General features: G+C 32.1%; 2 protein-coding genes across 2 annotated transcripts; both read right to left on the reverse strand.

Moving 5' to 3' along the window:
* Positions 1 to 316: 316 nt before the first annotated feature.
* Positions 317 to 1,229, reverse strand: LOC111705033 (uncharacterized). Its single transcript, XM_023477462.1, has one exon. The coding sequence runs from the start codon at positions 1,176 to 1,178 to the stop codon at positions 465 to 467; it is 714 nt and encodes a 237-aa protein (XP_023333230.1). The 5' UTR covers positions 1,179 to 1,229; the 3' UTR covers positions 317 to 464.
* A 6,850-nt stretch (positions 1,230 to 8,079) lies between these two features.
* Positions 8,080 to 9,220, reverse strand: LOC111705037 (uncharacterized). The gene is made up of 4 exons (XM_023477466.1): positions 9,214 to 9,220; positions 8,948 to 9,035; positions 8,430 to 8,726; positions 8,080 to 8,254 (listed from the first exon to the last, which is right to left on the reverse strand). Exons 2-4 carry the CDS (start codon positions 9,002 to 9,004, stop codon positions 8,135 to 8,137), a joined length of 474 nt encoding a protein of 157 aa, XP_023333234.1. The 5' UTR covers positions 9,005 to 9,035; positions 9,214 to 9,220; the 3' UTR covers positions 8,080 to 8,134.
* Between the last annotated feature and the right edge of the window lie 2,783 nt (positions 9,221 to 12,003).

The following is a 12,003-nucleotide window of genomic DNA, read 5'->3' on the forward strand; positions in this document are numbered from 1 at the left end:
TGAGATTTCCGAGTGGAATTTGTTTAGTTTTCTTGCATTCAGGGTTCCCTTGGGCCAAAACTGACTTATTTATGCGCTTAATAATCTATTAAACCATAAAATTATATATTAATGCATAGACCAATAAACCAGCTTCAACTCGTCATATTTTATAGAGTTTTGGGTCGTCTTTACAGTCTCATACTGTGTGGCTAACCCTTTCCCATAATAAATTCTTCTCATATAAATTCTGAAAAATCTTGCCACAAAATTATACTGAAGACAAGCAAATGTCTTCTTGGCTTTCTCTCATATTTTCCTGTTATGTAATAAAAAATAATATTTCAACAAAAATATATTTATTATTTAAAAGGATATAAATAGAACGGACAACATAAATTATCAAAAATAACAACTAACTCAGGTACAGCATATGATATTTTCAGTAGTCAGTATCAAGAAATGAACAGTCAGAAATGAATGGTCTAATGTTCAGATATCAAGTTCATCCGTTCATGTTTAGGAAGAATACCAACAATGTATTTGTCTAAAACCTTGAATGCTGCCCTGGAGTGTCCAACCCCTCTGAATGCAACCGTAGCATCGTAACCAACATACTCCAGCATAACCTCCTCCCCTCCAGGATGTTTTTTCATGTACTCGGTCACGTCATACACCTTGTCATACACCACGGTCCAGGCGTCCCAAGGGAAGCAGTGTGCTCCGACGTCCTCCAAGGAGAATATCTCCAGTCCCGTCTCCAAGTCTATTTCAAGCTCAAGTTCTTCTCCAGTCCCGGAGTCGACGCTGTTAAAACTATCACATCTGTTCCTGCACAGATCTTCACAATTTGAAGATACAATTTCCAAAGAACGGGATGTATATGTCATGGTGTCCAAAGAATTGGAAGTGTACTGCAGGGTGTCCAAAGAGCTGGTAGTATACTCCATGTTGTCCAAATAATTGGTATCAACTTGTTTAAGCTCCTCAGCCGAATCATGATAGCTGGCTAAAACAAAATTATGTTCAGGTTTGGTATCTTTTAGATCAGGTTCGGAACTACCTTCGTCAAGAAACTCAGCTAAAAGTAGACAAATATGTGCTAATAATCTTAATGAGATGACTGCCGTTAGTCTTAACTTCTCAAGTATTACAGGAAGTACTGCAGGCTCTGGTTGTTGTAATGCGAAACTATGCATTGTAGGGTTGTTAGAGGTGTAAGTGTTTAGATGAAACTGAATATTTAAAACTACATCGGACAGTTTATAGGGCAGACCGTATCTATCTATCCATCTAAGTGACCTATCTATCTATCAACAATATCATTGGCTATTTGTCTAACTACGTCCAATGCGCATGTGCAGAATTATCTGATGAAATAATCCACTAAAATCTCAACACCCACCTGCGCACGCCTAGCTGGGTCAGTTCGGGAAATGATGAAATAATTCCGGAGATTTTCAATATTTGGAAAACGCGGGAAATATTTCTAACGGACAGCCGAGACATGGGGAGGGAGGGGTTGTTCATAATTTAACCCATATATTCATCATTTATATTTGTCTAAAGCAAAATTACATTAAACAATAAAAAAGTTTACAATTGAATACTATAAATACTCTTTTCTCTGGATATCGCAACTTGTGATTGACAGGGTTTGTCAAAAAAAAAACAGGTGCAATACAAGACTTCTAGCATGAGTATAGTTTAGTTATTCAGAGGTGGTTTTCAGAAATGAGTCTAGTGTTTTTCGTTCTCTAAAAATATGGTATGATGACAGCACTGCAAGGCTTTATAGATTTTTGCTTTGAAACTAACACTGGGTTTGCAGAACTTATGCAGTTTCTTTAGATTTGCTTTATTTGATGGTGAGATATATTCTCTTGAGCCGATTTCAAAGGATGAACAGACACATCCCCTAGTTGTTATATCTGTGATAAAATGTTGATACTTATTCATCTTTTTGAGTGTTGGCATTTTTGATATATGTTTCTAATGGAACAGTTAGCTCAAAAATATCCATCTTTTCCTTTATTCTATCGATAATTACTATAATGCATAATTACTATAATATAGAACAATATATATAAATATATATATATATATATATATATTCAAAATAAACATAATTGATTATGAATATATCTATTTCTCAACCATCATCAATGCTTTATCTAAAATGAACGAAACGGATAAGATGTGAAAACAAATTAAATTTGTATTTAAATGATTCATAAAGTACGTCAAATAATATGTATAAAAGTAAAATAAAAAATCTAGTCTAAAATTTGCGAAATGAAGCAAGGCAGATATGTTGCATCTAAAAAAAATGTTAAATGAAGGTGCAACTTGCCAGTATGCATTTATTGCACCTCTTTCTGTTTATTTAAAAAATTGAAAAAAGGTCCTATTCGGAATTCGGATCATCTGTTCAATGGCGGCGTAATTTCAAATGACCCTTTCTTTTGTTTGAGAAAATTCTAGGTGGAGATATTCAGTTTTTCTATCCAAGAATGTTCAACATAGCACTGCCTCTAGCAAATTTATGTAGCTGAGACAAGGAAAAAAATATATTTAACACATGTGGCTGTGAGTAATTTTATTTCTGATTTAAATGCAACATCGCTGAAAAAATATTTATCCCGCGTTTTCATGATAATTATGTTTTTTGTTTTAGCAAAAGTAAAATTAATCTAAAAGTGCAGGGTTAATCTAAATGGCCGATGCTGCATTTTTCATCTTAATGTTCAAAATCAAAACTTTCATAAATGCATCCGTCATTAAACATTTTTTTCGTATCATAATAATAATAATAATAATTTTAATAATAATAATCTTGTCTGCCTGAGCTCTTCTGCTCTTCTTCTCTCCTCCCTGTTTCTTGTCTAAGGATTCCTGTCTTTTGCTATCATCATATTTTTGTTGTGAGAATCTTTTTATCATTTCTACAAAGAATACTCCTGCTTCACATTGCTCAAATACTGCTCCTAGTTGAAAAAATGGTATTATCTCTCTTCAGCTGCTCCCCTGACACCTGACACTATTATCCTTTTTATATTTTCATCTGGGATGGTTTCCTAGTCATTGTTAAGCAAATGAGTTTCCAAGTTTTCGCACCATTTGAACATTGCCTCTGGATTTCTATCGTATTTGGGAGCTCTTTTAATGAAATCTTGTACTCTTTCATCTCGTCATATGTATCCTCATTTGCCTCCCCTGCTTCCACTACTTTCTGTAGATCTTCCATATGTTGTTGTGATTCATCCATCTACTTGTTCTGCTCCAACATTGATCTTACTTTTTGAATCTTTTTTCTTTTCTTAATTCTTGTTCACATTTCTTCAGCATAGCTTCCAGTTTCTTGTTCCAATCGCTGCCTCAGGGCTTCCAATTCTTTACTTTGAAGGTTTCCACTCACTTTTCTAGTTTCCTTCATGTTTGGTATTCTGATGTCTGGTTCTTCACTGTGTCCTCTAGGGTACAATTTAAAACAATGTCCAGTGTCCATTGGTATACTCTGTTCACACATGTCCACAACTTGTTCCTTCATTGTTCCTTGGAGTCTGTGGTATTTACTCAAGAGTTCCTTGAGTCATGCCACTGCCACCACTTTTGAAGTAAACACCTACTCCATAACAAGTTCTCTAAACATATCTATCCAGATACAACCCGTCCAATATCAAAGTCAATCAAGACATGATCCACACTGTTACAATCCCGCAAACTATCAACGCCAATGCCTCTGTAGCTATCAAACCAAGCTATTAATCCAGGCACTAAATGCCACACATGGACTCAAGCGTAACTATCCCACAAGATATTACTAAGGCTCTAAATGCCACACAGGGACACAAGCGTAACTATCCAACAAGATATTATTCAGGCTCTAAATGCCACACAGGGACACAAGGGTAGCTAATCAACAAGCTTTACATTGATTCCGATTGATGGGGACCATACAGTGCTCTAAATGCCACAAAAGGACACAACCCTAGCTATCAAACAAGCTATCTATCGATCTCAAATTATGGGGACAATCCAGTGAATGCCACGCAGGGACCCAAGCCTAGCTATCAAACAAGCTATATATTGATCCCAAATGATGTGGATTATCCAGTGCTCTAAATGCCACACAGGGACACAAGCCTGGCTGTTTAACAAGCTACATATGAATTCCAAATGAAAGGGGATGATCCAACCTGTTTTATCAAGACAGGAATGATTACCTTCTTGTAGTAAACAGCACATAAACTAACTTTATTTAAATATTGTATGTTGCAAGCTAACATGAATTGACGTAATTACAATTCCTACATCATTCTCTATATCACATGATTAAGACAATCATGTTACATATTTACCGCACAGTTAAAGTTTATTTATGTATTCATAAGATTAGTGAGGATAGATACAACGATCCACTGCCGCGTTCAGAAATTTCCTTGGGAATTTTCCACTGAACCTTTAAACCCAGGGATCTAGAACCCTGCCTAGGTGTCTAGCTTGAATATACACTGCTTCAGGGTAACCGAGGAACTTCAAGTAAACTTCTTCAGGAATTAAATTCGTGGAAAATTTTCTAGATTTCATTTTAAAGTAAAACTCTGTCCGTGTTAGGACTCAGAACAAGCAAAGGAAGATAGGAGCATAATTGTTTCAAGTTATGCCATTACAAATGTTTAATTTTTATTTTCAAACGATGCCCTTTAAAGAAATCCCCCCCTTTCCCTCAAGTTTTTGTGGCCTATGAACTCTAATGTTTTTCTTAACACTTTTGTCTTTTTGACAATATTTTAAAGGATTATGTCTTGCATAAGGTAGAGTACAGAAAGGCCAAAATAGCCCATAACTTTTATTTATGAAAATCCCTTGAATCATTAATAAAATAACATTTTTATGATAATTTTTTGCCATTTTTTGTATCCTTCAGTAGCAACTAAACCTTTAAAAAAACGGTTTAAATTTTTTTGATTATGGTGTTTTAATTAAAAGTACTAAAAACATGTATTGCAACTACATTCCTTGATGGAGATATCCTTTTACATATCTAATCATTTTAAATAGGGTTCTCTACAACAATGCCTAGTACATGCAGACAAACTATGTATAACACTGTTACTTTGGTTCGTAGTGTTATGGACAGAAATTTTCTCTTTATTGAGAAGGTTCAAGCATTTTCAATGGCAATTTCTATTATAGATCAAATAAGCTGTGAAACTTACCGGAAGTAAAAAAATAAAGTTGAAATTAGTTTTATTTTCATATTAATTGAAAAAAAAAATATTTTGAAAAAATCCTAAATTTGTTGGAGGAAATCCGGAAACCAATCAAAATTGTATAGCACACGTGCTACAATGTACAGCTAATTTAACTTTATAGCACAATGAAATAAAACCCACAATATCGATTGATCTTCATCATTGTTACTTAGTACTTATTTATACAGGTTACCCAAGGTTGTTATATACAGCATGTCCCACGAAACATGACATTAAAAGGTGATTTAAAGATCGTCTTTGATTGTTAATACAATTTTATGTAATCATTAGTCAACCTTATTTTAAAAGTAAAAATATTACCCGAGATTTGGAAAAGTCATAGTTTTTTTGACGGAATTGAAATCTGAACAAAATTCTTAATATATCCGGTAAACTTGACAGCACAAAAAAGGCAGACCACATTTTGGAATTGCTTAGACTAGAAGAATTGTTTCAAGACGTAGGTTGACGACAAAGACAAAAACAATTTCCAAGAAAATCGAGTGTCAAGTCGTCTTGCCACATGGCACGTGTCGTGTGATATCCTGTATAGATTGCTTACTCTCGAGTCTCGATGCGCTCCAATGCAGGGAAATTTCGAGTCTCCAACGCAATGTAAAATGTACATTTTACAACCTTGAGGTTTCTGCTTTAGATTAAAAATATATATTATTCTTTAAAAGAAAAGATTGAGTCCAATTAAATGCTTTCACTTGTATCATTTCTCTGTAAAGAAATGCGCTGTAGTAATTGAATACTAGAATCAATTAGTAGTTTAAAAAGAAAATAATTGCAATTTCATTTACTGAAGTTACTAAAAATACATTTCTACACTTAGAGAAATAGATAAATGAGGTATTAAGAGTTTTGATGCAGAGTGTCCCACGAAACATGACAGTTGCTGAATAGTTTATGAATGTCTTCTTACATAATTTTTTAAGTTGTTTGATACCAAAGAAAATAGTAAAAATATTATATGGGAGTCATGTTTTAGTAAAATTGAGTTCAAGGCGAAATATATTTAAGGGAAAGGTTTTTTTAACGAAATAACATGCAAAAAGCCTTTAATATATGGAAGACAACCTTCATAACTATTTATCAACTGTCATGTTTCGTGGGACACACAGTATATAACATAAAACCATAGTTTTGCAAAAGCATAAAACAGCTTCAAGAGTGGTTTTATTATTAAGTCCGGTTTATAAATGATATTCATGAAATAGTCTGAATTTAAGTTTCAAGCGAAATATGTTTAAGTGAAAGATTTTTTTAACGAAATAACATGCAAAAAGCATTTAATATATGGAAGACGAAATTCATAACTATTTATCAAATGTCAAGTTTCGTGGGACACACTGTATATAACATAAAACCATGAGAGTCATATTTTAAGTTTTGCAAAAGCATAAAAGTTTCACTCGAACGGGATTTTGGTCTAACTCCACAAGTATTCGTGCAAAAAAAACATTGGAAACCATGGGTTACTAAAAATAATCATTGGTGTTATTTCATCATTGAAAAAAAAATAAAAAGACAACACTGTGACCACCATTTTAAGGTGACCACCGTATTTCGGAGCCACGTTTTTGCAAATGTCGTCTTTAGGCAAGTTTTAGGTCAATCAGAAAGTAAGAAGACGACGTTTAAAATAATCGAATTTTGGAAAAATAAGCATCATTAATAAGCCAAGTTGATTCCCAATGTTAAGGGTATACACTTAATGATCATTGTTATAGGAAATTTAAAAGAATCATTTTGTTTTTAATTATTTCATTATCTAGCGTCTCTTTCTGAAATACAGGGTATCCTCAAAGGATGATACGTCAAAGACGATTGTACGGAATTTATACTGTCTGTTTCCTTTTATTCATGATTCCTTGCAACTGTAGTCATTTTGTTTTCTTCTGCAAAAAATGAAATAATTTTTAAGGACTTTTTTTGTCCATCATTTAAAATATGAAACAGCAAAATTGGGCAACAATTGTCGACTTCCAAAAAAATGTTCAACATGAATTATACAAAAACAAACCAGAGGTAAGTCAAAATGAAAACTTAAAGTAAGACAACATTTTTACTGTGTTCTACTGCTGATAAATTTGAACCTGCAGAAATGACGTCTAAGCAACAAGTAAAGTTCATTCATAAAATTTATTTAAATCATTAAATTTTAATGATTTCTCTTTTTGTATGAACGTGAAATATTTCTGACCCGAAACCACCGATAGTTTCAAAAAAATAGAATTAATAATTATAATTAACATAATAATCTTTAGACATTTATTTAAATATAACGTTTGTCATTTTTCACAAAATTAGTTAATATCAACATTTGCATCTTGCATTTGGTTTAAAGTAATTACAATATTCTATTCTTTGTTAGAGTTTGAAAACGTTTTGAAAATGTGCAAAATGTACAAATATTAGATTTTTAAACCATTAAAACTCTAAAGAATCCACATTATTGTTTAGGCAGATTTTGTTAAATAATATCGTGATTTTTAAAATATAAATTTATGAAAAAAAATTATATTTAGTTATCAAGAATTCCTCTAGTTTACCGAACTATACAAACATATCAGTGAAAACTAGAAAATTCTGAAATAGAAAGACGACTTTTAGACTTAAGTCATGACTTGTCCGTTGATCATGAGACAGAGCAAATGTGGAGGGTGTAAATTACCCATTTTACTTAATAAGTGATTAAATAAGTTACAGTAAAACTATTTGCTTCGTAACAACATTAAATACACTTAACAATTGCATCAATGTCGTCTTCCTATTACACAGTTTTCTGGTTCTCACTGCATCATAAATAATGTTTTCCAAAATTATATACTGACAAAAAATTAATTGAAAAATTCTTAGTTGCCAAAAAAGAATACAAATATATATGAAAATTAAATATTTCTAGAATTAACATCCTCTTCGGCAGTCTTCAACTTTTCTACAGCAGTCTTAACATCCCATTCGTTAGTCTTAAACTTTGCAGTCTTAACATCCTCTTCAGTAGTCTTAAACTTTTCTATAGCAGTATTAACATCCCCTTCGTTAGTCTTAAACTTTGCAGTCTTAACATCCTCTTCGTTAGTCTTAAACAATTCTACAGCAGTCTCTGTGTTAGTGTAATCAACATTCTTTAGCTCTCCTAGTTCTGAAGCAGTATTTGAATCTTCAGTGTTAAGAGAAATTAAACTTTTCTACAGCAGTCTTAACATCATCTTCGTTAGTCTTAAACTTTGCAGTCTTAAAATCCTCTTCAGTAGTCTTAAACTTTGCAGTCTTAAAATCCTCTTCAGTAGTCTTAAACTTTGCAGTCTTAACATCATCTTCAGTAGTCTTAAACTTTTCTACAGCAGTCTCTGTGTTAGTGTAATCAACATTCTTTAGCTCTCCTAGTTCTGAAGCAGTATTTGAATCTTCAGTGTTAAGAGAAACAAGTGTCTCCACAGCCTGGATTGCCTTTAAAACAGTGTCCATCTCATCAATGTTCTAAATATAAACATTGTATTATGTTGGAAATGTAGTTCTAAGTTTTATAAATGGACATCAGTTATAACATTTAAAAAAAAAGAATAGCACTTCTCAATAATATAAAGTTTAGAATTTTCTCCTAAAATTTCATTGAGTTAGATATTAATATTCAATAATGTAAATTCGATGTTTTAATGACGGATATGAACATGAAAATGATTTAAAGTTTTAAACTTTACCTGTATTAATTTTATCAGATTATTTTTCTTAGCATTTTTCTTGTTTATGTTCCACATGTTCTTGTTTTTCTTGTTCTTGTTCCTCCATCTAAAATTATTCTTGCTTGTTTTTTCTTGCTCATTATGGTAAAATATTTTGCATTCTTTGTTGCTGAAGTTATTGCAAAAGATATTTTTAAAAAGAAAATTTTAAGTGCAGATGGTACTCAGTATCTAGAGAATTTTAAGAGCAAATATATAGATTCTATATCTAGCTTAAAAATCACCTTGGAATAATTGTTGTTGTTGTTGCGGGAGTAGTTGTTGTTGTAGTTGTAGTTGTTGTTGTTGTTGTTGTTGTTGTTGTTGTTGTTGTTGTTGTTGTTGTTGTTGTGTTAGTTCCAACAAATCCTTGGATTACATTTCTAAAATAAATTATTTTGGTTAAGGGGTGTGGGCACAAGCTCAAGCAGACAAATAAAAGGATATATCAATAAATCTTTTGCCAGTTTATTATCAAGGTCTTTATTATTTTCTTTTGCTCTAGATCAAAAGGCATGTACATCAACGTTTTTTGTTGCGCCGTTGTCTAAAAATGCACAGTACATCCCAGATACATAGATATACATAGCAAGAGTTTTTTATAATGTCGTACTCTCTCCTATTTAGGATCAAATGCTGCATAAAGCACGAGTTTAAAATATTAATTGCTGTCCTGCGTTTTTCAAGGCGTAGTTTGCTTTAAGATAAAATTAAAAGTAGTTTCTGAGGAATTATCAAAAACTGATCATTGTCAACAAGGATATTTATCTTAGTCCACCGCGACCTTTGAAGCTGAGGACATCTGAGTTGGGAACTTTAGAATGGATATAACCTTTAATCCCAACTACTTAATCCGAATATCCACTGTGGAAACTTTTAATCTTAGTCCTTAATCCACTATTTTTCTCTCTCTTTGGATATCCGTACATTATTTTCTCCAATGAGAGTGCAGGAATATAGTTCGCGAATTGTATGACCAATGACAGCCTTGAAAATAAATTCTATCCCATGAGAGAAATCCGCAATTTCTAACAAATAAAGAATTTGTTGTCGGCCATTTTGTAAATTAATCGGTGAAGAAAAAACAGGTTTGAGATTCTTTTGTAACCAATTTTAACTAATGTTGAGTCAAGAAAACGAACCAAACTGGCATTCTTAGAATCCAATCTGTTGATTTAAATATTTAATCTCATGACTAACATAATCTTGAGATTATGTTAGTCTCGAGATTAGCAAAAACAGAGGATTAAGCAATAATCCTGATATCCACCATTCTAAAGTTCCCAGCTCTGAACAGCTTTCTTCATGTGCAGAGCAGAACATCTACCATAAACTTTTGAATAAATTTCAAGACGACATTTTATGCGCTCTTGTATGTTTCTGTATATCTGTACCTGAGAATATAATCTCCAAATCCTGCAACTAATCCCCATCCAAAATATCCTGCAAGATTAACTAGAGGATCGTTATTAAACTGTCTGGATACAGAACTAGTCTCAGCTACATCGCTGCCCTCGTCAATCCTATAAAAGAAAAATTAAGATGGTAAAAATTACCAGTTTTACAGGGATCAGATTTTATAAATAGTTAAGACATAGTTGAACCGCGTAGACGTAGTTTAGGCATGTCTCTTTACCTTGAGCCAGTATATAATCAAGTCAAGTGGTTGAACCACGTCCGACTCCCTGCGCATATTAATCCAGGATGCTTTGAGAAGTTGCATCAATTTTCAAGATTTGGTCGACTTTGAAGTGTTGCAACGCATTGGTTTTTGATTTTACATCGCTTATGACTTTTGTAGCCCAAGTCATGTATATTTTAGAACTGCAAAGCACTTGGTTTTAGCTTTAATTTTAAAGAAGCAATCAGAAAAGCTTCATTGTTTTTACGTAAAAATCATGCAATCTTTTTTGGCTCACTGGTTCCAGTTTTCCTTTTCAACTTTTTTCATCAAGTACAGTCGATCAGAGAAATTTTTTTTTAGTTATTTATAAAATACCCATATTTCTTTTTGCTTAATGCCTGAATGCTTAGTTTTTCTTTCTATTCAGATCCACTTTCAGTTCCACATTTTGATTGAATTCAATGAGGTGTTTAAAATATTGCAAACAAAACAAATCTAGAGCATTCCACAAATAGTGAAAATCATAGATGGCAAATAAGAAGCTCTGGTTAAGAAGTTATTGAGTCCATATTCACTTTTTAAATCCCCATATCTTTGCAACCCGATGCCATAGACCATTAACATTTATGTTAGATCAATTTTGAAATATAAAACTTTACACTATCAGTGTCCGAATTTGATGAATTTGAGCCGCGGCTTAAATCTGCCAAAAACCGGTTTCAATTGAGCGCCGGGTTAAATCTTGAAAAATTTAATACAATTTTAAGTAGAACCAACCATATTTGAGCCGCGGCTTAAATTTAAGACGCGGCTCAAATTCTTTAAATTCGGCCTCAGGTTGTAAGGTTATACTCATATTTCATATTTTCATATTTCTATTCAACTACTAAGCATGAGATATTACAAATAAGCAATCACAGTTTACTATGCAGATTTGAGTCTGTGGCTATATATATATATATATCCTATATCAGCTGAGATATATATAATATATATCCTATATATATATTATATATATCTTATATCCTAATGAATATATTATATATATCCTTTATCCTAATGAATATATAATATATATCCTATATCCTAATGAATATATATATATATCCTATATCCTAATAAATATATAATATACATCATATATCCTAATGAATATATTATATATATCCTATATCCTAATGAATATACTATACATATCCTATATCCTAATGAATATATAATATATATCCTATATCCTAATAAATATATAATATATATCCTATATCCTAATGAATATACTATATATATCCTATATCCTAATGAATATACTATACATATACTATACCCTAATGAATATATAATATAAATCCTATATCCTAATGAATATATATATATATATCCTATATCCTAATGAATATATAATATATATCCT

Source organism: Eurytemora carolleeae, unplaced genomic scaffold (assembly GCF_000591075.1).
Source record: "Eurytemora carolleeae unplaced genomic scaffold, Eaff_2.0 scaffold543, whole genome shotgun sequence".
Classification (NCBI taxonomy): domain Eukaryota; kingdom Metazoa; phylum Arthropoda; class Copepoda; order Calanoida; family Temoridae; genus Eurytemora; species Eurytemora carolleeae.

Coding starts and splice junctions, on each gene's coding strand:
- LOC111705033 (XM_023477462.1), bottom strand. CDS start 1,178: ATGCATAGTTTCGCATTACAACAACCAGAGCCTGCAGTACTTCCTGTA.
- LOC111705037 (XM_023477466.1), bottom strand. CDS start 9,004: ATGTGGAACATAAACAAGAAAAATGCTAAGAAAAATAATCTGATAAAA. Junction 8,727..8,947: donor ATCTGATAAAATTAATACAG/GTAAAGTTTAAA, acceptor GTTTATATTTAG/AACATTGATGAGATGGACAC. Junction 8,255..8,429: donor TTAAGACTGCTGTAGAAAAG/TTTAATTTCTCT, acceptor GCTATAGAAAAG/TTTAAGACTACTGAAGAGGA.